General features: G+C 45.2%; 1 protein-coding gene across 1 annotated transcript; it reads left to right on the top strand.

The window, feature by feature from the left end:
* Positions 1-794: 794 nt before the first annotated feature.
* nudC (nuclear distribution C, dynein complex regulator) lies at positions 795-26,009 on the top strand. The gene is made up of 10 exons (XM_050171684.3): positions 795-968; positions 1,400-1,477; positions 2,603-2,785; positions 7,019-7,078; positions 10,172-10,285; positions 16,590-16,658; positions 19,206-19,331; positions 20,040-20,123; positions 23,254-23,372; positions 25,895-26,009. The coding sequence occupies exons 1-10, from the start codon at positions 891-893 to the stop codon at positions 25,944-25,946; spliced, it is 963 nt and encodes a 320-aa protein (XP_050027641.1). The 5' UTR covers positions 795-890; the 3' UTR covers positions 25,947-26,009.
* Positions 26,010-27,974: the final 1,965 nt, after the last annotated feature.

Genomic DNA, 27,974 nt, shown 5'->3' with positions numbered 1-27,974 from the left:
TAACAAACTCGACGCCACTCCGCAATGCCGGCATGGGACAAACGCATACAGCACAAACCTGCTCCACAGAATCCCCCACACTTTCTCTCTCGCGCTTGCTGTTATTCGCGCCTGCGCACAAACGACTGGCGATCCCTCAAACGTTTAGTCAGAAGACCTACGAATAAAAAGAAACTCACGTGATTAGAGTCGCCATCTACTGGAAATAAAGAGGAAGAGGCAATGTGACCTACGGCCAGTTTAGATGGCCTCCGAAATAGCCGACGCTTTATGTTCCGCGCTGTGTTTTTGCGAATCGAAACTTCCAGGGACGGCCGATCCTGGACAACACACCGTCGAACAAATACATTCGTGATGTTGTGGTACGTCATAATGTACATACTCTCAAGGCTGTCAATTCGTATGCGTACGTGTGTGTCAGCATTGACCAAATATTTCTTAGGGTGTTCTCTGACACGAGTCCGTGTTTACGCGTCGTTGTGTGCTGAAACACAAACTTTCTAGATTTTATTTCTGAGGCTTTCTACAGTGATAAAGTGCCATATTGTTTTCTCAATTCTATGCCAGCATACAATTTTACCTACACGGAGCAAATCGACAAGTTTGCATCTAGCGGCGAAAGCGAAATCTTAACCAATTCTCTACAATACATTTTGTTAACTAGATCCTGCCCAAGTTGGCCAATGAAAATATTAATTTAATTTAATTTGATATGTAAATTGACTTTTATTATTATTTTTTACATCCTTTTTTATATTATGATATCCGTGACGCTCGGTTTGCGCATTGCCAGGCAACGCCGGTAAACGACGGACGAGAGGGACGTCGGACGTGCTTTGGCAGTTTGAGCCAAGCCCGATTAGTGAACTGACTACCTAGTAGAAACCACAATGCCTGAATCTGACGTTGAGAAATTCGACGGTATGCTGCTTGCCTTGGCGCAACAGCACGAAGGTGGTGTGCAGCATGTGAGTTGACTCGAATCGTAGTGGTGCCCGTTCGCCGTGCCGCTCGTGGTTGTTACTAGGCCTAACGACGTAAACACGCCTGCCTGATCCGGCGATTGACGGATCTCCGACTGGAGCCGGCGTGGCCTTCGTGGTAGATAAACCAACGTCGCCTGAAACAGAAGCGTTGAAATCATCTTAGGTCTATTGAACCTGCATCTCTCAGTTTATTGAAGTTTGAGCAGGAGTATGTAAACGAGCTGCTTTGGCGGTTTTTGACTTTTATCGCTCATGTTGATTCTAAAAAAAGTTCTTGCTTGCTCACGAACATAACGAACAGAATGTAATACTTAGCCATTGAAAGCATGGCAGTGATGCACTTTTTGACACGAAATAGCGGCCCAACTACTCGACTTTTTGTAGTAATGATCTGCTTTCGTTTTGTTGCCTAGCTCCTAGACACAATCTTCAGCTTTCTCGCCAGAAAAACTGATTTCTACATTGGCGGGGGACCAGGCTCCGCGAAAAAGGTGGGTAACACGACCTTTCTGCTGTGTTTCGCTAGGGTTGATAAGATTCTACTGGAACTTTAACTGTTCGAGCCTATTCCGCGTCAGTGGAAACAGGTGTCGATTGAAGTAATTTCGCTGTTCACCTTTTCTAATCAGCTGCGCGTTTTTGAGACGACCTGTTGGTCATTTTTCTGATTCTGAATATGAATTTATACATACTGTGTTTAATAAGCAGCTCCATCAGTTAATTCGGCACCAGTGCAGATCAGCGAGCAACTGTTAAAGCTGGTGGCTTTTGTAGCTAAGAAACTTGCTTGAGTGAGTAGTGCTGCAGACGATTTTGTACAGGCCGGTTTGCTGCGGCTAACTGTCTGCTACTGTGCCATGGGATTATTTGCCGCGTGTTCAGATTTTCGGCGCACGTCAAAGAAATCAGCTATAAATGGTTTTAGGCACGTACTAAGAACAGACATGGACAAGCACTTGTCCGTGTCGAATTTTGCGCCTAAAACCGTTTCTAGCCATGTTACCAACTAGCCGGACAGCAGACGTTACTAAGCAGAACTTAATCTGAAGCCCTCCACTACGGAACACCTCATAGCCCAAGTGGTGCTTCGTCTTGTCTGCGACAAGTACAAAATCGCATCCCATCTTGGCTTAATTTTTTATGTGATAGCTTTCTTGGGTTTTCCCCCCGACTTTGCCCCTACTTTGGGGTATGTAAATCTTAAATATATTAAATTGGTATTGACTCATCCACAACAGACAACTTCGCATCAAGCACAGCCACTTGATGGATAACCATTGCAACGAAGTTGCAACCAGGATACTTGGGATAGTGGGTGTTGCTACGGAGTTTCAGCCGGGGCGCTGTGATTACAAGAAGGTGTACTATGTTGTGGTGTCGTTCATCATTGTGGTTAACAGTGAGATTGCCACTTCGTTTGTTGTTTGATGTGCCCATAAGGTTTTGCAATTGACAGGTCGCATGGGGATACGCAGCAGGTCACCCAAGAAAGCTATTGCTGACATTGACGATCATCTTCAACGGTTCATGCCACCTTAACATTTCATTTTTTGAGGTGGCCTGTGTTTTTGTATATTGGTGATTGTGTTGCCAACATCTATTTTCACGCGTTTCAGCTCATACTAGAGAAGTTTTCTAAGTACGAGTCTGTGGCACTAGCAGAGAAGGCGGAGAAGGAAAAGAAGTCAAAGGAAGCCGAGGAGCGGCGGAAGGCGAAGCTCAAGAAGGACAAAGAAGAGTGCACAGTCCAAGAGATTAGCGACGCTGAGGCTGAAGCCCTTCAAAAAGAACTGGAAAAGGTCTGTACCACTGTTTAATTCTGCGCAAAGTGGCTATATACAGTCGGCCTCTAAATATAGTTTTGACATGTTGTCGCGAGGGTGGCTTCTCACTGTGCTATTACCCAAACAATGCAGCCACGATGTCATTGCACCATGCGATCACTCGTAACACGTTTCGTGTTTAGCCGGCGATTGTTTTTCACCCGATTATTACTGTTGTCGATTTGTCACTCAGTGCAAGACACGCATGTAGTGCTGTGTCATGCTGTCACATTTATTGTTTATGCAGCTACTCGACGTGCTAGTACTTTGACACCTGAACACAGCTGTAGGGTATAATCGTTCTTCAAGCTCGTTTTTATTGTCTAGTGGTATGGTACGAACATAAAAGGTGTTGTTTTCAATTTAAATACATTTACATACCAAAACCCGCATCTCCATGTACGTGGAAAAAGTAACCATCTCCTCATGTTTGCTGTGGTAAAAACTGCATTTCATTGCCTAAGAACCGAGGTGAAGATGGAACTACGTGTAGTATGTACCCATGTTGCTGCTGCTGATTTTCTTGCAATCTCAAGGAATTCGAAACACACTTCAACATTTTGCTTTCTGCAGTCTGTGACAGCACAGATGTTTCGATCAATTTAGTGTCAAATTTTGCCAAAGCGGATGACAAGTGTATGAGTAAATTATTTTTGCACAGTTCCACATGTTCATTCGCAAGGTGAATATTTTGAGGGATTTCTTCCGAGTTAACTTTGAAAAGCAATGTGCTATTTTTAAGGCAGCGTAGAAGGGATGACACAAGCATTTTCTTTAAGTGTATTCTTGTTTGCGCCAGCTCTTTGTGCTGTTGCATCGTGAACGTAATCCAACATGCCCAGTTTCCTGTTCTTGTGCGCAGTATTTGTTGGACAGGAAGTTTGTGAAAGGCCAAATTCTCAAATAGCCTGGGTGCATAGCCTTGAATCCAAAGTTTCCAACTGCAGTAGTTATTGTGACCTACGTAGATCTTCATTAAATTAGAGATGCTGTGCTCTAACAGAACGGAAATTCACCTTTGATGTGAAGCCTGTGTCCTGGGTAAACTTTTTTTTTTGGCCAACTGAACAGTCATTTGCCAAGAGCAGTGAAGTGAAATGGAGCATTGCAGAGTCCTGGGGCCGAATCTTATAACGGTTCGCTTGGGGAACCGTTCCTTTGGCCTCACTTGATTGGCCAAAATTTTGATTACGTCACAGGTCGTTAGAGGCAGCGGGGCGGTATCGCAATTTTCGAATAAGTCACGCATATGTCAATCATCTTCAAAGCGAACCGGTCGTAGGAACCGGCGAAGGGGTAGTCCGCTTTGGGTTCCGTTGCTGTGGCTTGGCTGTTGGCTTGTGACCCGCGCCGGTCGCGCGTCCCCGGAGACACGTGGGCGTGGCGCGCGCGTGCGTTGGTTGCTTCGGAGGCTATTACTTGCCTTCGTCGTCTGCTTGGCGTTGCTCTTTCGGTGTCGACCACGGCTGGAAATGCGATACGCTTTCGAAGAAGTGGCGGATAATCAGTTGCACCGCCCTTGCTGGTTTTCTAAGTAGACCTTTTGAAGGCTACGCTATCAAATGGAGGAGACTCGGGTGCAAGCGTACGAGTGGCCATTCCACGCAGAGGAAGGAATATTGCGCGCTGGGGTTCATTGCCACCGGCCTGCAGCTCCCAGAGCTCAGTCGGACGCGAAGCATTCATCGGAATTGCCTAGATCTCTGCTGCCGACATTGTCCACAAAGTTGCTCTCGCAATTACTGTGTTGGCCCGTTGAAGGGCTGGGTCAGCTTTCCCGTGACCTCAGCTTCAAGGTCAATGCCAAGGAGATATTTGCATGGTGAGATCGAATTCCCAGTGCTATCGCCAGTGTGAATAGCTCGCAGATCGCCGTTCAGCAGTCAGAAGGGTTCAACCTAGGCTGGTTCAGCGCTTCCTTCGTTCGGCTGATAAAACTATACAGTCAGGACGGGAAGGTATTGTAGAGCTCTGTTATTTGGCTGCCCTTTTTTCTCTATTTCGGGAGTGCCATATTTTGTTTCTCAATTTCACGGCACAGCGCGCACCGTCAGCACCACACTCTTCGATTTGACTTCGCGCAGGAAATGCAGGCCCCGTATACCGTAATGTTCGATTTAAGTTCCATTGCTTCTATCACGCGACGCGCCGTGGGGCAGATCGCAGGGATAGCGGCAGCGCGGCGGCGAGCGAGTCATGTCTGAGCCGATGACGAAGGGCGAAAAAAGAAGGAAAATTGATATAGTCGGCCAGTAAAGGTGTCCTAAGAACCAGTTCACGGTTTTGTCGCGCTATCTATTAGAAGTGCTGGTAGTGCTTTCCTGTTGCATGCATCGTGCGAGCTCCTGGTAGCAGACGACATAGCGGTGCGCTCTGCCCACTCCGTGGCCAACTCATTTACGCTTACGATACCGCCTGTGGGCTGAGAATGAAAAAGAATGACATTAATAAATTACTTCTGCATTGCGTAAATGCCTGGCACCGCAAGTTTATACTTCAATACTTGGCGTATAATATTTAATTTATATTTTACATTTGTTTAGCAAGCAGAAACTTTCTGCAATTCCTCGATTAGCTCGTCATATAGTGACGTGCACTTCAGAGGTGGCACCCTCTCATCTATTGGTCGCGTCCTCCCCTTCTTGCACCGCCGGCTTGGGAGTGGCACATCAAGTGACGTAAGTGGCGAAGCGAACGGTTCGTATTCCGAACCGTTATAAGATTCGGCCCCTGGCAGCTTTGTATAGTGCCTGTTTAACTCTGTATACTTGAAAACTACAAAGTGAGATGGAAGTCACCTGTCTCTTTCGAGCTTTCAAGCTGCATAAATATATGAGATCGTCAACAGGTATACATCAGAGCCAGCAGTGGCCATGAGAGCAGTGGCTGCTTTACTTTTGACAAAAACTGGATGCATACCTGCCAACTCTACCAATTTTTTGTGATGTTTTCGAATTTAGGCTTATTCTACAATTTTACAAATGTTGCATCCACTATTATGAAAAATTTAAGTTTTAAAGGGGTTAAAGAACGAGGTGTGTCTAGATTGCAAAATAGTGCATACAAGAGAGAAGTTATGATGGTACCTATTAGTGTTTTACGGAACGGCATTCATGGAACTAGTTCCTTTTGGGAGGAACGCCACTATTATGTTAAGGGTCTGTGGAGCTGTAATGATAACTCATTAGGTTTACGAAGGAACAGCAGAGGGAACGGCATGCCTTCTGTAAACGTTTCACGACATTGAACAGATGTACGCACATACGCAGCACGTCATGCAGGGCAGACACCAACATCAAGTTGCAACTCTTGCCGAGTTCAAACAGGGGCTGTACTAAGTTGTGAAATGTATTCTGGACATTTTTTTCCCACTCATACTGATATTGAGTCAGCATTCATTAAATTCCTGTGTATTGTTCCTTTCGACACGGTTTCTTGTGCAAGAAATTTAGTTATATTGGTACATGTGAGTAGCTTTCTATTTGCACATCTAAGGTGCAGTATCCTGATTGTGCATTTGAAAACCGAAGTGGAAAGTGTCATGTGTGTTGCACTTGTAATAGAAGAGCACCAAAGTTGCAGTTAAACATGTCTGAAGTATGTCTGGTGCTCCATGAATAAAAAAATTTTTTCTAGGAACGGTTCTTTGGCTTCTTTTATCTTCAGATAATCTGCTGCCAGCGATGTTCAAATTCGTATATGTAGTTTGATGCGAGTTTTAAATTGCACACTTTATTTCGTCCCCGGATTATCCAACCATGTGTGCCCAGTAATGCGCACATTCTTTTGTGTGTGTGCGTGCGTGCATGCGTGCGTGTGGGCGCGCGCGCGTGCGCGCTCTCATGCGTGCACATGTGTGGCTGAGTGGTTCAAGGAAATGCTGCAGTGTGTGAAATCGAAAGAACTGTGTGGATCTGCACAAGTGAGTTGTGTGTCTTGTATACTGTAAATACGTTGTTTCTTTAATTAAACATAATTTGTGTCCTTACCGCAAGAGGCTAATCATGTTAATTTCAGCCATATCTAACAATATTCAAATTCGCTTATATGTAGTGTATATTGCATTACGTGGCTCATAAATGGCTCATAGCTTGTTCGAGCATTTGTAAACATGCACTTAGTTTTTTTTTCCCCCTACTTCTCAGGCTCTATAAACGCTAACAGGAAATTATTGCAAATCATTCATCTATGCTTTGCACTATGTTTCAGGAAAAGGAAGAGAAAGCAAAGAGGGCTGCTGAGGCACAAAAGGAAGATGAGGAGAAAAAGGTAAATGAGAAAGATGCAGAAGTGGGGGCGGGGGGGGGGGGAGGAGGGGAAGGTTAGTGTACTATGTCTATAAATTTAGACACTGCTGGCTCATTTTTTTTTTTTTTTTTTTTTTTTTTGGCACCTATTTTTAAAAGACCCCAAACCACCTTTGACACTTTTAACAACACATTTGAAATAAACGTTCATATTGTATGCAAAATGGCACAATGATAGTGTTCAGTGAAAATGGCAGCACCATTCGCTGAGGGGAAGCCACACACCAAGAATACAATCCTGCGCTCCTCTCTGGGCTTTTCCAATCCCATCTTCACATGTCATAGGGCCAGGAAGGTCATGCGGGTGACACCATCAGGGTAAATGCTGTTTATTGATCGAGGAATGAGAGAGCCAACATGGCAAGAGCTGGCTGTGTGTTCCGAGAAGGGAGCAAAGTGAGTAAGAAGCCAAGGCGGCTGCATAGTCATGGTCATAAGCCTGCAACTTGGCTATTGTGGCATCATTTCGCAGACTTCTTGCAGCTGCATGTTCATTGTAGGCTGGGACACAGCTGCGACTAAAAAAAAAATTTTCGAGGTCGGAGTGGTTATGTGCTATGGTTATGTCCTTCTGGTGCTGTCATAGATCAGTACAGTAAGCAGATATTCGCATTAACCAGTGCTCAGTCACTCTTCGTACCCACTCAAACTCACCAGCTCTCATTCCTGTTCATACTCGTGGCTAACCACACCTTTTGTCACTCACATTCTGTATGCCACGCCTGTGAAATCGATGTAGAGTGTGTATGAGCCAGTGGGCTCATGAGTGAGTGTGTTGACCTTCTGGGTGCTGTGATGTGCTGCTGTGGAAATGGTGCATGATGGCAGCCAAAATTTCCCTTACTGTACGCTATTCCTTGGACTGACCGTGTGGAGAAGTTTACGCCATGTATATGCAGCTGAGGTATAGTATTACAGCTGTGATGTGTGTCTGAACACAATTCAGTTTTGTTTTTCATGGTGACCAATAGAGATGTCCTCAAGGGCTTAAAGTTGCAGCACTCCATTCACACATTCATCCTCACACCCACTTTCTATGGGTTCAGAGTAAGAAAGTAATGGGCACTTGAGTTGAATGCACACCCACTTTAACTAAAATAAAAGTTCTGTACCTCCAATTTTCGTTACCAGAAAAAATTCAGCCTCCAAAATTTGCCTTCTCAAAAGTAAAATTTATGTACGCTTGGGCAGCTTTTCATTGCTGTCTATGTACCACAACATGTGTTCCATATTCTGATTTTTTCGAATGACTGCAACCATCGCAAATGAGCTGATAGTTCATGCCCCAACTAACTACCGTATTTACTTGTTTCTAACACGCCCTCGATTGTAACGCGCACCCGTTTGCCATGGCCGAAAAAAAGAAAGGTCCTTTACAGTACTGCGCACCTCATTCTTTCATACAGAAATACAACTTCTCTCATTTGGAAAAAAAGATTTACTCCAAATGCACTAAAGTTGCGATAAATGAAAAAAGTCGCAGTTTCGCCTGAGAGGTGAAGCATCGATTACGATAGCAAATTAGTAGATAGCTATACGAAAAGTAAGGATAGTAGTTTTTTTTGGCCGTATAAACTTTTAACCATTTGTTTACTAACTAAATTCACAAGCACAGTGTGAAGCGCGCACAAGCAAATAAACGTGTCTCACTCAATGACCGCAGAAACTCTTTATCAAAGCGCTGGAGCAAGGAAGTGCGGTAGCAGAAGCGAGGGAATTGACCTTAGTGCGGCCTCTCACTTTAACGCGAGCTAAGCAACGCGAACACAGCGCGGTGTGCCTAGATGCGTACCCTTGTCTCCATCGCAAACTCTCGGATCTCTTTCAAGATAGGCCATGCCTTACTTAGCAGCCACTGGTGTAGAACACCTCTTCTGCTTGCGCCAGTCCTGCATGCATGTTTCAGTAACGTTGAATGCCCGTGATGCGGCCCGATTTCCGTCCGTCTCCGCAGGCATGATCACTTTCCTTTTAATTGCGGCATCGTGATGAACTCGGCATGTCTTTGCAGTCTGCACTTCCATGTTGATAGAGCAAGCACAAAAAACAGGAAGACGGACGGTGCACTATCCTAAGCCAAAGAAAGCATTGCCCGTATTGCCTAAGCACACGTACATCACACAGAGGAATCCGCCGTAGCTAGGCTCGAAGCGCATACGAGGTGGCCATATTGAAATGCCGATGGTAATATGGTAATGCAGATTTAGGGTCGTACTCGATTCTAACGTGCACGCAATGTTTGGACCGATTTTATCGGAAAAAAAGTGTGTGTTAGGTTCGAGTAAATACGGTAATTCTCCAGTTCAGCTTAACACATGTGTCTCTGGAGCATAAAGAATATGGTGTGGTGCTCTGTTACCACTAGCTTAGCACGTAAAATAACTCTTAAAGGATCTTTCATAATAAAAGAGACATATCACCAGCCCCTTCGGTATTTGTCTTCACTACTATCCTAATATGGTACGTTTCCGCTAAGGGTGGGCGAATATCATAACTGTGTTACAAGCGTCGGCATATGAATAGGGTACACTTCTAATGTATCAGTGTAAACGTGGCTGCTATCGTTGCCACTCGCGGTTTGTTGCGTGTCCACGAGTGCAGACGAGAAGGCGCCTTTTTTGTTGTTGACCACAACCATTATAATGCCTACACATAATAAAGGCAAGTTTGGTCGTAGCTTTTCTTTTTCTTTTTTTTTTGTCATGGAAGTGCGGAAAGTGATGAAAGGAATGAAATGGGGCATCTGCTTAAGGATGTTTGGTGCGTGCAGACCGCTTGGTTCGTCTTGAAGAGTCGTTCGCGTAGCATTCGACAGATGGTAAGCGCGATCATTATTAGCTAGACTTGGCACACGACATCGCTGCGACAAGTTCGGGGTGCGATCATTACACGGGAAAGGAAAAAAATTGAGTATTGACGACAAAATTCCGGGGTGCGATCATTACGCGAGTGCGATCATTGTGCAATTAAATACAGTAAATTGTTATTATTTGCTGATGAGAAGTTCCGACTCTTTGTGCTTGTGGCTCATTATTGTTGGGCTCACTTTGAACAGGGAGATGAGGACGAGGAGGAAGACGAGAAGGACAAAGGGAAGCTCAAGCCCAATGCTGGCAATGGCTGTGACTTGGAGAACTACAGGTGGACTCAGACCCTCTCTGAAATTGAGGTAAGCTTAACGAAAGTGTTGGTACATTATCCCGCAGTGTGTTCTTCAAAGTTTTGCCTGTATCAAACTCTCATGTGTCTCCACATTCTATATGTGGAACACTGCACCACTCCGCACCCCTACACGTGCACCTTTTCCCTAATGGGGCTGCAATCACTTTTTGTGTGAAATATTCAATGCTGACAAAATGGTACTTACCCTTTTGCATAGGTCAGCAAATTAAACGGAACACACTCACAAAAAATATTTTTGGCTTAGAGCTCACTCTGACTCGGTCTCACTCAAATTCTACTCAGCTGCGCTCTCTTGGACTCATACTTGCCAAAAGTCTCAGCCAAGCTCACTCAGGCTCATGGATTGGTCTGAGTATGAGTGAATCAACTGATGAGTGAGTTTGGTAACCTATGCTGTTTTATCAGATGCTGTCAAAAAAGGCGTTGAGTATAAAGAGCCTCACCTGCTACGGAGGAAAAATGAGCGAAGTATGTGTTGCGTCAAGCAGCCATTTATTATTGGCAAGAGTGGATTTCCACACTGCCTCAAAAACATAAAAGGCCTGCTCGGCCATTGCAGTAAAAGTTAGTTAATTCGACCCTCGGTAATTCGGAAAATCGCATAATTCGGACCTGCCCTTTCGTCCCTGCAGGCGTATACATTATTTAACGCAATGAAACTTTCATTAATTCGGACGTATTTGGCCACACATAGGTGAATTCTGCCAACTGTCAGACATCGGCGAGCCCCGCAAATGTGCGACGCAAAAGAGCAAACACGGCGTTGGCATCCACCGAAACGAAGTGGTGGAGTTCGCGTTGCCATAGTCGTCAGTGGAAATCGTATGTGAATGACACCAATGTCAGAACGCTGCGTGCCTATTTGTGCCTTTAAAACCATTATTTTTGCAGTTGCCACCGTGCATAGCACTGCGTTTGTGGCATGCCTTCATGACTGTGTAGTCGCTGCCCATGATCGCGTCGATAGCAGCCGTGGTTTCGTCCGCAGCGGTTGTGGCAATAGTCTCACTTTGACTCGGTGTGCGCGTCGGCCGTATGCCTTCATGACTGCGTAGTTCCCATCCATGATTGCGTCGACAGCAGCCGAGGTTTCGTCCGCAGCGATTGTGGCAAACAGTGGTTTCATTTTAACTCGGTACATGCGTCAGCCGTGTGTCTTCATGATTGCGCAGTGGCCATCCATGATCGCGTCAATAGTGACTGCGGTTTCGTCCGCAGTTGCAGCAAATGGTAGTTTCGTTTTGACTCGGTGGGTGCGTTGGCCACGCGCCTTCAGAACCACAAGGTCGCTGCCCATGATCACGTCGACAGCAGCCGCGATTTCATCCACAGTGGTTGTGGCAAACAGTAGCTTAGTTTTTACGCGGTGCAAAGCTGTCGAGGATGAAGAGCACCGTTTACATCGCGATGGGTGGCGACACTGGTGAAAAAATAATCGGGATGTGCGTGCATGTCTCAAATGATGCGTGCTGCGGCTGCGCTGTCAAGGAAATCAATGCGAGGCCTTTGCCCCTGTGAACGCTAATCGGTCACGAGATGACAAGAATTGCAGCTTCAGCACTGCTTTTGTGCAAAACAGAAACAGGATTTGCTGGTTCATTCAGTGAATAAGGGCTTGTTGACGTAGTAAGCGTTTGTTTGTTTTCTTGATACCCTCGATAATTCGACATTCGGTTAATTCAGACATTTCTTTTGGACCCATGAAATCGGAATTAATGAGGTTTTACTGTATGCATTCCACAAGAAAATGTGGATGACACTACCTTTTCACTGAGTGGGTTCAGGCACGGGATACCGAACCAGATATGTTTGCACCACTGGATTTGTCACTTCAGACTACGGGTTTCCGCAAACGACATTTTAAGGTTCGAAAGTGGCCAAAACGAATTTGACCTCAACTCTTCACACTGGCGAATTTTAGATTACAGTTTGAATTGAACAAAACCACCTGACCCCACATCCACACAGGTCATTTTTTGGGGAAAGGGCACCGCAGCAGTGGTGCGCAAGGCTCATCGCTGTCCACTTTGCGGGTCCACGGTGAACACGTCCCATTCATGCTCGCGTGGTTGCACGTGAGTGGGAATGGGCTCGGGCTATGGCGTAAGCTGAAAGCCAATTTCGAATTTAACAGCGTCTGCCTGGATTGATTCCCTGCTGATATACGGCAATCGGTCGTAAACTACCCATTATAACGGACAGGCTGGGGAACATTCACACGCACTTTGTGGGGCAAGTGCGCTGGTAGTCTCATGATGCGTATCCATACAGGCAGGCTTGCTTCTGAGCTGCATCCATTTCTACCTTATCCTGAATAAAAAGGCACAATAAATGCTTCGACGCAAGAGGCACATTGTGGTCTTGGTGCCAGGAAACGTGGGCTCTTAGAGTTAACATGGTCGGTATATCAAAGATCATTCGTAGTGCGAGTGAGTTTTGGCATTCGTGTGCAAAAAAAGTAAGAATGTTCTTGCTTTTGTCACAGCTTTTGAGAAGCAAACAGGTAAATTCCCGCTTTTCGTGATCTCTGGAAACTCCAAAACGTTCGAAGCTATAAGATAAGCTTCATATTGGTAAATTTGATACAGTAAAAGCTCGTTAATTCACAACTCGTTAAATCAAAATTTCAGATAATTCGAAGTACAGTCAAACCAAACTATATCGAACCCGTTTACATGGAATTATCCTCTATATCGAACAATTTCTGAACACGGTATAGTTACCGTGAGTATATGTAGCAAAGGTTGCGCTTACATCGAACAAAAATAGCAGTGACTCCCGATATATCAAACGTCAAGAGGTGCAAAATTGCTCCCAGAAGTTGGCTTTCCCTCATGGCGGCGGGGAAGCCCAACGGTGCGGCTCCATCCACCCACTCTGCCTACCGTGACTGTGCTGCGTCATGCGAGCCGTAGACATTCCCCTGCAAAAAAAATTATCCTATCCTGGCCCTCCCGCAGCCCTTGCTCAGACAGCCAGCCAGAGTCCCTTGCGCCCAGTCGTGCAAGATGGTGGAAGTGCGAGTGGTGTCGCTGCTTTTCTGGTTCATTGTGTTTGGTCCTTGTGGGCCTTCTCCCACAGTGCTGCCATGATGGCTAGCGTTAAGTGGCAAAATTTGTTTTTCTCCGTGACGCTCGAAATCGTGAATCGATTCGAAGGTGGTGAAAAGTCAGATGTCGCCGCAGCATACGAGATTTTGAGGAGCTCTCTCAGCACGAACTTGAAGAAAGAATAACGGGAAGATTAGGGCTAAAGTGGACAAACTCGCAACCCAATGCCTGTGGCACCCAACGCGTACGCACGACGACGTCAAGGCGGCTGTGTGCAAGTGGTTCATACGAAATTGCGTCAGATGTGCTGGCTTCTGCATGCCCGGTGGTGACTGATGATTCTGATGAGTGCGACGAAGCCGTTGCCGAGGTGGCCGAAGTTTGGAGCAAGCTGTCAGAATTTCCGGAAGCCGATGACAGATCAATGGTCGACGAGTTTGTGAGTGCGGATGATGGTGTCGTTACCACGGGAGAGCCTGAAAACGAAGACGACATTGCCAACATCATACTGAGCACAAGTGATAGTGGGCACAATGAGGAAAGCAACGAGGATCCTTTGTCAACATCATCCAAGGTGATTGGCGCACTGGCGCTAGTCTGGCGCTTCTGCGTGAATGTGGAAGGTAGTGGCCACAGCTGCTCAGACTCCTTGGACAATGGGAAAGTGTGTGCATCGCAGGCAGTGAAATTGCCCAAGCAGAAGAAAATACAGGACTATTTCTTGCGAAACTAAGCTGGTTTCATCAATGAAGTGCTTTTATAAATTATATATGCTTATGTGCTTTTATGACGGCCGATTCTTTAGCAGGCTTATATCGAATTATATCGAACTGATAGGCATTTTCTTGTGAGTTTGATATAACTGGGTTCGACTGTAGCTGCCGCGGTCTGTCCAACAATGTATTGAAAGCAATATGTAACACATCCCACCGATTCACACTGAAATCCACACGCTGCCGCCGATAACTCGAACTCCGCGATCTTGTATGGGGAGAGAGTGCTAGTGCGTGGGAGCACGTTGGCGACACTGGCATCACTGCGCAGCTTTGCTCTTTCCACCTGCGGCCCTTTGTTTAGGCCTGACTGGAGAGACGCGTTGGGCCTGGTCAGGCGTGGCCAACGTCTCTGTTGCAGGTCGGTTCTCTCCCTCTCTCAAGACCGTCAAGATAAAAACGCAGACGCGGCACCACATTCTTTTCTTTTTTTCATCATGTTGCATCTTGGAGGCTATGCCCTTTCTCTATGAGGTGTTCTGCCATGAAGCGGCACTAGGTAATGTCTCAAACATGGTGGCCTTGATGTTTATCGGCATTTGCATTACCTAAAAGCATAGCTTTTGAGATTCGTCGCTGTTACTCAAAGGAAAGCATTGCTGGGATATGTGTTTGGATGCCACCTATACATATAGTGGAACTCAGCAGTGTGCAGCCAGGGCTCCTATGAAAGTACAACTGAGACCAACGTCGCAGCAGGTTGTGGTGCGTTTCGCGAGTGCATTTTAGAGCGCAGCTCTTGCTTCTTTGGAGAGCGTCGGTGATGCAAAGGCGCGTGTATAGTTCAACGTTTGCGGCACGTGCCGCTTGTGACCAGTCACGCTACACCGCTTGCTCTGCACCAGCTGAAATGCCATCCCCTCTAGACTTCTCTGCATGCACCGTCGGGTGCTTTCTTTGCAGCATGCGCAGAACAATCCCCAACCCGCGCGCTGCTTTGAACAACTGCTTGCATATGTCGGTGAAGCGGCGTAAGCACCTTTTTTCTTCGTGCCATGCATTGTGGTTCGGTGCAGTCGTCGCAACAAATGCGCGGATGGAGCAAGAGCCACCTTGACGTCAGGCATGTTGGACCGCGTTGGCCACGCCCGGTTAACGTTGGCTGCACCAGTGCTTCGAACCATAGACGTTCTCGCCAACATGACGTAGAGTGCGCACGCTCGCTATATAATTTTTTTTATTTCATTAGTTCAGTTTTGTATAATTCTAATTTTCGTAGCATCCCCCAAAAATTCTAATTAACAAGGTTTTACTGTACTTCAACTAGGAGTGCGCGAATGCAAAAATTTTCTAATATGAATCGAACATGAATACTTAGCTTCTAGTATCGAATAATGACATGCACATGCATTTATTGGCAAGCTGGGTTAACTTGTTATGTTAGAATGTTGAAATTACATTGCCAATGTTAAAAAACGAGACTACTTAGCCGTTATGCTAAAACATAGTGTGTTTGGCTCATGTTTAGTCATTCCCACTAGCTGTCCTCACCAGCCTGTGCCTTACTATAATGCATCAAATGCCCGTAATCTCGGAGGCATTTGACACTGTACCAGTCGTCACTCGTCACACTTGCTGTCAAGCAATAAGGTCGTAATTGGAGGCAGATCTGAGAAAAAAAAGAAAAGTGCACCCTCGCTGTTTACAAACCCGTGCCCCCTTGTACTGAAAGGCTGGTTTTTCCACAAAGTTCAGACGTTTAGTGGCTAAGTGTGCTTTACAGGCTAAATTTCGCAAGCAGCACGGAAGCATCACGAAATTCAGCACGAGATCGCCCCGGTATTCTTAGATTGGATAGAAACAAATGCTAAGAACCGTATTTTCTCCCTCACAGCCAGCAGTATATTCGATTTGATAGGAATACTTGTATCCAACTGAATATTCAAACATTTTAGAACATCTATTTTGCAAATTGAATACGAATATTAAAAATATGATATTCGATAATATTTGAATTCTTCAAGTATTCGCACACCTTTAATTTCAAATTATTGGTATATCAAGCTATTTCGCAATCCCCTTCGCGTTACACATTCGACGGACATCTATAAAACTTCTTTGAATTAAGGAAAACTTTGTTAGCAGCCATACGATGTCACCATGAAGCTAAGAAAGCATAGGGATAATGACCTGTGTGTTTTTTTTATGTGCATGTAAGAAGGAAAATGAAACTGAAAAAAAAAAAAAGACAACTTTCTGACAAAGTGTCTTAGCCTCATTTTCTCTCTTGCTCACGGCACGTTAACAGAGTGTGATGGGTGGTTTGGGCTTGGCTCAGTATCTGCGGTGCAGCCATAAGCCACCGCAAGTTAGAGTAGGAATAATATGTGAATGTTCTCATTGTTGTTTATCAGCTGTTCTACAGTGCATTCAATTCTTTTCTTGTGTCAGACACAGGATGGGCATTTTTCATAGTGTTCCACCCACAAAATGTTCATTCATACTTTCTTTTTTTTTACTTTTCCAGCTCAGGGTCCCCATACCAAGGAATCTAAAGATCAAGGCACGAGATGTTGTCATCGACTTTGAGAAAAAGGTTAGTGGCATCAACCTTTTGGGTAATGCATTAATTGGTACAGTCGAACGCCTTTATAACAGAGTGCTTGAGGCTTCCTGAATCATTAATTATACAGGTCACTTTGTCGTAAAAGCCACGCACCGCACAGCTCGCAATAGAACTAGGATAGAATTAGTCCTTCGTTGTATTCCTTCCTGCGCCTGAGTGTAGCTGTTGTTTTGTTTGACTTTTTAAGCGTTTCATTTGCACATTCATAGTAGAACGAATCTGGAACTGTGAATTAGCTTGTGGCCAAAGTACCGTATTTACCTGAATTTAACGTGCACCTTTTTTCCAGCAAGATGTGCTTGAAGATTGCTTGCGCATTCCAATCAGATACGAAACTAAAACCACATTCGCGGCATTCGCAACGTCCTGCCTGTGGCCAATCATAGGAGCCGTCAGATGCAGCGTCATAGCCATCACAAAATTGCGGCAGAGCACGATTTTATGAAGGTTGTTGTTCATTCAATTTGCGCTAGACTAAGATCTAGAGAGGTGCTCTCGGCTCTCAAACATGTACCATCACTTTCACAAGATTTTGTGCGACTCTCCACCAAATGCATTGGTGTAATCGGACGCCAGCGTTTCTGCCGCTGTTCCAAGGGTGTTATCTGCGCACAGTGCTAGAAATGCTGTCAGGCACATACTTCTATACAAGTCCGATGTAGAGTCTTGTGAAAGTGATTGTAATGAAAGGAAAAAAAGGGAACCAAGGGACCAGTTTTTCGAAAGTCACGACAATATAAAGCTGACAAACAATGACAAGAAGGAAAGCGTAGGGGGAATTGCTTGTTTATTTAATTGAAATGTAGAATTTATAAATACAGGGAGATCTCAATATAACGAACTTCAGGGGACCGCGGTAAATTGTTCGTTATTCTGAAAGATTGTTATAAAGAAAGCCTCAACATTAACCATACTGCCCATCAACCCATCTGTTCGTAAGTTGTCACCATGTGAGCTATCCATGCGAACGTCGCTGTTGGCTCTCTCGGCACCCGCTGTTGCTATACAGTTGCCGACCGTTTATTCGGACCTCACGGGGACTGCGGAAATGTCCGAATAAACAGGTGTCCGAAAAAGCAGATTAAGAAAAAAAATGAAATCCTTTATTTCCACGCACTTATTCGGGCTCGGCAGTAGGTTTGAAGAAATCGTGAGTGCGCCGTTGCACGCTGTTCCGTTTACGCGCAATCAGATAAGCCTGAATCTCGGAGAGGGTCGGACGGTCACTATAGGCGGCTGAAAGCACAGTCACTGCTTGTGCACGCTCCGCATGCGACGGCAGCGTAGCACATGGTGCGTCATCTCCCGACTCGAAGTCATCGCCGGCGGTGCAGCATAGAGAATGGGTGCAGCAGGAACCTGACGAATGATCTCGCCGTCGTCGAGTTCTGCGCATGTCAGTACAGCAGTGTCAGCAGCTGTGAAACTGTCAAATGTGACAGTGTCCGGAATCGCAATGCAACCACTGCCCAGGTCTCGGCAGAACATTTTCCGCGTCAGTAGGGAGCACATCGGAAGGCGACAAATCTTAGGCCTCCCGGCACCCGCTTGCCGGCATTCCCCAGCGCAGTCTGCGCGGGCACTGTCGCCGCCATTAGACACTTGACGCGATGTTTCCGTACGCTGCGTTGGAACACCGAAACCTCGACACAGCACACAAAGCAAACACCACCGTGCCGACACCAGTCGCACAAACGAAAAACGTGGCCTGCTCGCAGCGTTGTGCGCGAAAGAAACAAATCAGCTGCTGGATTGTCTTGACATGGCTTACTAAGCTGAAACCGGAACTGCTGTACGGCCACTCTATCGAACCAGGCGGAAACGATGATGATGAGCGGGGATTTCCAGTAGCGCCACTTTGTGGGGCAGCAAGGAGGCTTCGTTCAAAACAAAAATGGCGTTCAGCAAGTCGAACTATGCGCCGGTCAGAGTCGGTGCATGATGCCCTCGATCGAGTTGGCTCAAGGAGTGTCCGAAAAATCAGACGAGAGGTTGCAAGGTGTCCGAACTTTCGGCAGTTGTTACCGTATTTACACGATTGTAAGTCGACTCGAATGTAAGTCGACCCCCCCATATCGCGTGACCGAAAAAAAAAAAAGATAAGGGAGCATACCCGAGGGCGCATTCGATAACGAAAATTTATTAGTAGCTGACATGGTCACTGGACTACTCGTCTTCACTAGTGCTGCCATCGTCATCGTTGCTGCGGTCCCACAGCACGTCGTGGTCCAGCGAAATTTCAAATTTGGCAAACGACCGCACCAGGACATCTTGCAGAACAGCAGCCCACGCCAAATGCACCCAACCACACGCAGCCGTCAGGGAGGCTCTTTTGACAGGTCCGGTTGGCGTAATTTCGCAGTACTTCTTACCTGGCTAGAAACTGTCTCTCAGAGGCGTAAGATGTAAGTAGCCAGGTGCTCGAGGTGTACTACACCTTGGCTATTAGCTCTCATGCAGTCAACGGTTAATGTATATGGTTGAGGAAAGTGTAACTGTGTTCCTATTTCTATGCAGCACCTAAAAGTTGGTCTCAAGGGCTTCCCACCCATCATTGATGGTGACCTGTTCAATGAGATCAAGTTGGAAGAGTCCTGCTGGATCCTCGAGGATTCCAAGACCATCCTAGTCACAATGGAAAAAGTGAGTGTTTATGGTATGAGGAAAGCCAATGTGTCTCCAGTACACATTGTTGACTGTTGCTGTAGGTTGTGTTGCCACCTGCACAAGCTTCAGCTTTGTGTCATAGCCTGAGTGCCTTGCTCTAGATCAGAAAATGCGCTTTACATCTGCGCATGACAAATGCTTTGCCCCTCTAAATTGCAAGCTGGAAACAATCTGCGAGGAAGTAGATGTCACATTCTACTGGTGGTTTTCCAGCATTGCTGCAAAGCTTCTAAGATCGTTCAACATAGCAATGAACCTGTATCGTGCCAATGAGCCTGCTCCTACAATGTTAGCAAAGCCAGGATAATGCTATTGAACTCTTTTGTCTATGTAATACAGTTTTATTATTACATAACCAATCAGAGTGCTGTGAAATAGCCAACTGTATTACGAGTTTTTTTTTAAAGCTTTTTTCATGGGTGTTTTGGGATTGGGCACTTGCTGATGAAGATAAAGTGTTCAAACTGCATGCCGCCCAAATGTTGTCAGTTTGGCACTAGTTCCTTATAAAGAAGCATTGATATCTAATTGATTTTTTATGTCAGATCTTGAGTATATGAAGCTAGTTTGTGGCATTTGTACTGTTTGTTATAGCAGTGCTGTCCAGAACTTCTCTTTTCCCTAGCTTTAGGAAATACAGTGAAGGTTCAACATGGCATTGTCTTCTTGCTCTCTCTCTATCAGATTAACAAGATGGAATGGTGGACACGTCTAGTGATGACGGACCCAGAAATCAACACTAGGAAAGTGAACCCCGAACCATCCAAGGTTCGTGCTAATGATTTCCACTACTGTGAATTTCGTGTGAAATTTATTCCTGCTATACAGCAAGACCTTGCTATAATGAAGTGGAAGAGGGAGTGGAGCTTACTTCAATACAGTCGCCGACCGTTTATTCGGACCTCACGGGGACTGCGAAAATGTCCGAATAAACAGGTGTCCGAAAAAACAGATTAAGAAAAAAAATTAAATCCTTTATTTCCACGCACTTATTCGGGCTCGGCAGTAGGCTTGGAAGAAATCGTGAATGCGCCGTTGCACGCTGTTCCGTTTACGCGCAATCAGATAAGCCTGAATCTCGGAGAGGGTCGTACGGTCACTATTAGCGGCTGAAAGCACAGTCACTGCTTGTACAGGCTCCGCATGCGACGGCAGCGTAGCACATGGTGCGTCATCTTCCGACTCAGAGTCGTCGTCCGACGGTGCAGCAGAAACCTGACGAATGATCTCGCCGTCGTCGAGTTCTGCGCATGTCAGCACCTATGAAACTGTCAAATGAGACTGTGTCCGGAATCGCAATGCAACCACTGCGCAGGTCTCGGCAGAACATTTTCCGCGTCAGTAGGGAGCACATCGGAAGGCGACAAGTCTTAGGCCTCCCGGCACCCGCTTGCCGGCATTCCCCAGCGCAGACTGCGCGGGCACTGTCGGCGCCATTAGACCCTTGACGCGATGTTTACGTATGCCGCGTTGGCTCACCGAAACCTCGACACAGCACACAAAGCAAACACCACCGTGCCGACACCAGTCGCACAAACGAAAAACGCGGCCTGCTCGCAGCGTCTTGCGCGAAGAAACAAATCAGCTGCTGGATTGTCTTGACATGGCTTACTAAACTGAAACCGGAACTGCTGCAGAGCCACTCTATCTAACCAAGCAGAAACGATGATGATGAGCGGGGATTTCCAGTAGCGCCACTTCGTGGGGCAGCAAGGAAGCTCCGTGCAAAACAAAAATGGCGTTCAGCAAGTCGAACCATGCACCGATCAGAGTCGGTGCATGGTGCTCTCGACCGAGTTGGCTCAAGGAGTGTCCGAAAAATCAGACGAGAGGTTGCAAGGTGTCCGAACTTTCGGCAGTTGTTATACATTATGGTCTATGGGAAGAATGGCGGTGCCGCGAGGCTGACCGAATAATCGGGCATGTCCGAATTTTCGGAGTCCGGAAAATCGGTCGGCGACTGTATATTCATTACTTAGTTATAAGGGTTCTCCACTTTCGCAGCTGACACTGCACGCTGAGGGGGGGGATGCTGTCACTAACCACAGTGTAAGCCTGTACAAAAGCCTGCGCCACACTGCCAAACAACCTTGAAAGATTTTTTTCTGCCACTTCTTGTGCACGAACCAATGGCTTTTTCTAATACAGCTGTCGGTGCTCAGTGATCTTCACTGTTGTCGCGTGCACAAAAACTGTAGCAGCACAACAGCGTTTCGGGAACGTGCCGGATGAGCGTTGCAAGTTTTCAATTTCATACAATGCTCATTGCTGTACTAAAATGGACACTCCTAAACAACAAAACATGTTTTGCTTTACGCTGGCATCTACCGAAGAATGTTGCAGAAAATGAAAGGCCTGCAGTGCTGTGCTGTCACATTCATAAAATGCTAATAATCCCAGTGACAGTGAGAAACTTGAGGAGGTCACATTTTGATATGATTCTTTTAATTTTTGTTCTTGTTATCCACTGTGGCCCTATTCCATTAATAGCAGTGGCTCAGCTCTGTTAGCCAGTGATGAAGGGCAACAAAAAAAAACTGAAGTCGAAATGGATTGTTCTAAACTGTAATTCCAGTACGTGGAAAACCCCTTTATGGCGCATGTGCAGACAGCGCAGTATGTACTAAAGCATACCCTTTCTCCATGTGCCATCAGCTATGCGCTCAGGTGTTCATGTGCAATTTCGGTGTAAAAACACTACTTTCAACCAAGGACAGTGTGCTGTGTTACACAGAGCACAGGAGAGCGCATGCAAGAACTTGCAGCGCTAGGGTGCATGAGTGGCCATCGATTTGGTAGATGCAGCCGGTTTGAGCATTGCCAGGTAGCCAATAGCTCGCAGGGGCTTTCAACTGCAGCACCAGATGAATTATATAAGCAGTGTCACATGCCACCAGAATTTGGCCTCAACAGTGGAGCAGAATGCAAATATGCTTATGGGCTGAGATTTCGGGGCATGTTAAAGAGACATAGGGGTCAAACAATGGAGCTATCTCTTTATCTTAAGCTTCCACTTCCACTGTTTCACTTATGCAAGTTATCGAGGCTGCGCTATTTTGATTTGTTTCTTAAGTTGCACCATTCACTTTGCAATTACTCTTGTTTGAGTGTGTGTACTCAGGCATTACTGCAGCTGTAAGGTCACTGCTTTATAAACTGTTCATGATGGGCCTTTACTAGCACTTGTCTATTGGCCCATCAGTCACCTTGCAAATACATTTTTTTTTTCTACCTTTAAATAAAGGAAGGAAAAGAAAGGACAGATATAGTATGTTACATTGTCTATCAAAATACCTCATGATGCTAACTTTATGCTAAAAGGTGACTTTGCTGCAATGAAATTTCCTACTATAGGAGCCATGCAGTTCCAGGACTTGAATTTTTCTTGATGAATGGGGTGGGGTCTCGTACATATCAGTGTCCAGAATCTTGGAGGTCATGCTCTGCTGGGGCACTAATGCCTGCTTCACGTCAGAACGCAGCACAGAGGGAGCGCCACACTCCTGCAAACGGCTCTGACAGATTGGTGTGGAGAGGCAGCATGAATTACCTGTCATACGGGAAAAGCCAATAAAAAGTGTTAATATCTGTGGTTGTATACAATTGATCAGTTATAAACAGGAATGTTACATCCTGTGAGGTGGCATAGTGTTTGCGCTACTACATTGCTAATCTTGCACACAACTCAGTTTCGAGTAAAGTACCATTTTTGGACACCTTGCAGAGCTAACCTGCAACTTTAATTTGACTTAATGTGCACGTTAAGTGTTCTTTGAAAAGAAGAACTTGAGGCGGCCAAGTTTTTCCACCTTTCAAACATTACATCCCATGAAATATTATTTGCTCGCCATTCTCGTGTGTCTGCTGTCTGGGTAACTGAATAGCTTGGTTCGTGCAGCTCTCTGACCTTGACGGTGAAACGCGAGGGATGGTGGAGAAAATGATGTACGACCAGAGGCAGCGGGAAATGGGACTGCCAACATCCGACGAGCAAAAGAAACAAGACGTTCTTAAGAAGTGAGTAAACGACAGCTTCACCGCTTGTTTTTGATAAGAGGGAGCTAAGGGCGAACTGGCAACAAAAGTTTGGATTCCATAACGTAGCTTAGTTTCTGATATAGTAGATATAAAACATCTATGCAAATTTTCATGTTTGTAATATGAGCGGATGCATCTCAAAAGGGTCGCAAAAGTTTACATTTTTGGGTGTCAAAACACAAGGAAATGCTGCCAATTGCTTCAGCTCACTGGAAATGATGCAGAACCCAGAACATTAAGAACCAGCACTCACATGGGCACCTGTACGACAAAATGCAACAGCAAGATCAACACGCATATGTTCTGCGATCTGTGTTGTATCTGCTTGCGACCAGGTGCGCATGTCGTCTGCTTAGTCGCCACTTAAAGGCTGTTATTTAACTCTTTCCCTAATGTGCCAGTTGGGCTTTGCTGGCCCGCTAACGATGGTTTTGAATGCCATTTTCGAGACCTTCCACGCCGCTCACAGATACACTGCGCCATCTGACATAGTACGAAAACAACATTTTCGTTTCTTATGGAGTTCGCTTTTGCCTTCCTGGTGATGTCTATTAAACGGGCTCCGAAGACGGGCACACTCGTCAGAATTCAAAGCAAAAGTGGCTGCCTCCAGTACATCGCAGATCTCGCATCTGCGGCTGATTTTATCGATGGCTCAAGCAACAGCGAGTCAGAGGCTCCTTCCTGCCTTTTTCATCTGACTTTGATTCTGAGAGCAACGACGAAGCAGATCAATCCAGAAAATGAGGATGCACTCCTAGTTGGTGCTCCTCCACCAACTAAAGCCATTGAGCATAGCCAGCTAACATGGCGACGTGCCAAAACCGCAGAAATGTTGCGACTGCAAAACCCAGCAGAAAACAAGATTTTACTGCAAGGCTTGCAATGTTCACCTGTTTCACATCGATCAGGTGCTTTGCTTCATGGCATGTCCAACTGTAGGGCTTCCAGTTGAATTTTTTTTAGCGAAAGTAGTTTCTCAAGGAAAGAATTTGATTTCTTTGCAGTTATTGGCTATTGGGTAGCAAAACATTTTGGATATGTACGGAAAGAATTTTAAGCATATTTCTTAGCTGTATCTATACAAGCATTGTTCAATTCTAGTCTTGTTCTTGCCAATTTATATCTTTTTATGACTTATATTTCGTTAATCAAACTTGCATGCCTGAAAAGCATTCATTCTGCTTTACTTTAATATATTGGGTAAAATTTTTAGTGCAGTAGTTTCTTGAGAAAAAAAAAAATTGGTGTACCCTGCAAAAGACGGCCATTTTCCCCGTGGCACGAAAAGAGTTAAAGATTAGAGAGATTAGGTGATCACCAGCCCTGTGGCTTTGCCAAGATTGCTTCAGCTGTGCATACTACTCATTTATAGCCTGTTCATCCAAAGTTTTAGTACAGCTGGATTTTAGAGGTTATTGCAAGGGGCAGGGTCTCATTAGTGTATGGTTACACACAAAACCACTGCCCCAAACAATAAAGGCACATTTTTATTACAAAAGATTAAAAGCTGCAACTTAGCTGAAAGAGTGTGTGTTGTTCTCATTGAGAATGAGTGAATTTGTGAATTTGGTTGCAAACAGCATGAAATGGTGCCAGCATTACGGAGGTGGACACAGAATGTTGTCTATGCTTGGACATCTCTGATTGCACATATTACGGCTCGTATATCTGAAAACAAACACTACGTAGGATTCCGTCTGTGAAGAAGTCGCAAGTAATGAAGGGAGATGGTGCCTGAGGGCTTTGTTTAAGGTTAATACAGACACATGCAAGCCAAGTGAGGGCAAACGCGATAGCTAGTTCGGAGTGTAAGTGCTGTGCTTACACATCTTGTGTCACTGCTGACTTCACTGTGCTTATTTGTTTTTACTCTAGATAAAGTGCTCCCTGTGAGCGATTCACCTGTTAATCCTGCTGCACACTTCTGTCAACTACTGCATGCACAGCAACTTGAGAAGCACAAGTTCCTCTCTGCTCCGTTTCATCTTTTCAGTTTTTGTGCAACCTGCGTATTGATACAGCGGTGCAAACCTTTCTGCTGATCAGGCTCCTTTTGTAGGGGGCGACGAAATTGGCTCACTTAGTAACTAAGAAAAACAATTCAGCATGCCAAGCAAGTAGTTTTGTTTCTTGCAATCCATGCCAACCCAGTATCCTTATGCAGTGCTCTCAGTGCGCGTTTCATGAAATGCTGCTTCATTGGGATCATAATTGGGCACCTGGCATAGCAAAAGTGTTTTCCGTTTTCAGACAACGATGACATTCCACAGGATGTCTTAAAAACTGGCTAACTGAATGTTTTAAAGTATGCGAACTTAAACACCCACTTTTCCTATTTTTTCATGATGCTCTGAGCTCTTTTCAAACGCAAAAAATTGTCTTGCTCATTTGCTTATAGACCGATGAAATCTGTATTATTCTCAGGCAGTTGACAGTAGGACAGGTTATGTTGTCACACACATCCGTGGTGCAATATTTTTTTGAATTTTTTATTCTAGGTTCATGGAGCAGCATCCAGAGATGGACTTCTCCAAGTGCAAGTTTACGTGATCACTCCTCAATCATTCCTGAATAGCGCTATTTCTATGTAATAAAAAACATGTCAATCTCCTGCCCTTTGTGTAGTCTCTGGCAAATTGAAACAGACCGATAAGCTAATCGTTTATAACTTTCTTTAAATATAGCTTTAAAAATACACTGTTAATAGTAGACAAAAAACCTATGCTAATACCTGCTACTGGTTACGTTCTTGATTAGCGTTGTGCCTAATTGATGCAGCAGATTTCACCCTTTGGCTGTGTTCTACAGTTGATTTGGTACCGTACATGTTTGAAACCTCTGGCCCAGGAGGCTGTTTGATGACTCGGTCTGCACTAGCCTATATTTCTGCAGGAGTGGTATTCTAGATTGACGTGCCAGGTACACTGTCACCTGTAGACACTGACATGCATTGGTCCCGAGCCATGTGAAAATGTCGCGAAAGTGATTGTGCTCCTGAATGGGGTCAACTAAGAACATCGCCCGAAGAGTTCAAAATTGCAGTAACAGCACCGGGATGACTATTCATACAGGATTCAGAAATTGCATGTGCAACATCACTGAGGAAATAACCTTATTCCAGAAATGGGCTACTTGCTTTGCTTGAACCATTCTTTAAGGTGCACAAAAGCATAACGTATTGTATTGCAAAGGCACGACCACAAAGCAGTGTGACTTCGCGCTACAGTATGTTGGTAAGCAAACGCCAACTAGCCCAACAAGTCCTCCCACAAAAAAAAAGCATGCTTTATGGTTATGCCCTTCAGTCTTGCATCATTGTTTAGCACCTGCCATAGTCCTGAAAACACGCAGTGCTGTAGGTTTCACATAAAATTTCAACTCGTTTCTTGTGATCGCCATTGAACATGGATCACAAACAACCCGCGAGTGCTGGGCCCGATATCAAGGTTACTGGCACCCGTACGATAAACTTTCAGTGCCAGCTAGAACAGCCCTAAGGAAACTTTCATTTTTTGGTGTATGTTATTGCCATGCGGGGGTGATCTTTAATGACCACACAGCAGTGAACACCTTGTGATTGCGAAGATTGCATGCAGTCTGGTAGCTGGACCCTTGCATGAACAGTTGTGTCATGACTGTCTTGCATCTTTGGATGGTTGTTTGGATGCTACATTAGCAGTGACGATGATGTCAGATCATGGACTTTTAATTTGTATGATGGATAACCCGCGTGACCAGCTTAGACAATTGTCAGCTGTTTGTAGGCAAATTTCATTTTCTGCCTGTCGGTGGTTGACCGATTTCTTGTGTGGACAGAGATGTTGCAAAGAGGTTAGCACTATTATATCTTGTACTTACAGTGCCTGTGATGTGCATGGAAAATATTTACTGCCACCAGCATAGCAGAGTGATCTTTTGCCCAATATTTCTTGAAAACGGCAGTTTCCTCTTAGCAGGAAACGTAGCACAGTGAAGCTGTTGGCCTGAATAGAGGTGCTTGAATACTAGCGTTTCCCTGTGGCCCAAGATAACCAAATCCGGCACAGAGTTTACAGTTAGAGGTAATGAGTCATGTGTAGGCAAAAGTTGAAATGTGTGGGTTCATTAGGGGGGTATATGCAATTTGCTAGGCGCTCCTTTTTTGTCTTTTAGGTGATATATAAACAACTTTAAAAATTCTGTTGTTCTGGAACAAGCACAGGTGGCCGAAATTTTATGTTTGGAAAGAATGAGGGGCCAAGTTATAGGCAGTGCGTATCGAAAGCTTGCAGTGTGCAGGTTAATTCATGGTTTTGGAAATGACTAGATGCTTGTTTTCTTTCTCTCTAGCAGCGTTACAAAAAGTGCTTGCATTGCCTGCTGTCCTGGGTGAACTCAGCATGAAACTGCGGTTAAATTTGAAATCCAGGGTTTGACTTAATCTCATCTGGTCAGGAAGAGGCATGATGAAGAAAGAGAGCGCTGACCAGGAACTGAAGATCATTTAGTGATAAACTATAGCATTTCGGCTCCCACATGGGAGCAGTAATATCTTCATTTTTCAATAAATCTTTAGTTCTTGGTCCGCATTCTCTCCTT

The sequence above is a fragment of the Dermacentor andersoni genome, chromosome 6 (genome assembly GCF_023375885.2).
Source record: "Dermacentor andersoni chromosome 6, qqDerAnde1_hic_scaffold, whole genome shotgun sequence".
Lineage (NCBI taxonomy): Eukaryota > Metazoa > Arthropoda > Arachnida > Ixodida > Ixodidae > Dermacentor > Dermacentor andersoni.
The sequence above is the reverse complement of the archived record's forward strand: the minus strand, read 5'-3'. Positions and strand labels throughout refer to the sequence as shown.

What these genes read in the sequence shown, in the direction of transcription:
- nudC (XM_050171684.3), top strand. Translation starts at nt 891, where the DNA reads ATGCCTGAATCTGACGTTGAGAAATTCGACGGTATGCTGCTTGCCTTG. An exon ending in TTCAAAAAGAACTGGAAAAG is followed by an intron (nt 2,786 to 7,018) that starts GTCTGTACCACT and finishes ACTATGTTTCAG; the next exon opens with GAAAAGGAAGAGAAAGCAAA. An exon ending in TGAACCCCGAACCATCCAAG is followed by an intron (nt 20,124 to 23,253) that starts GTTCGTGCTAAT and finishes TGGTTCGTGCAG; the next exon opens with CTCTCTGACCTTGACGGTGA.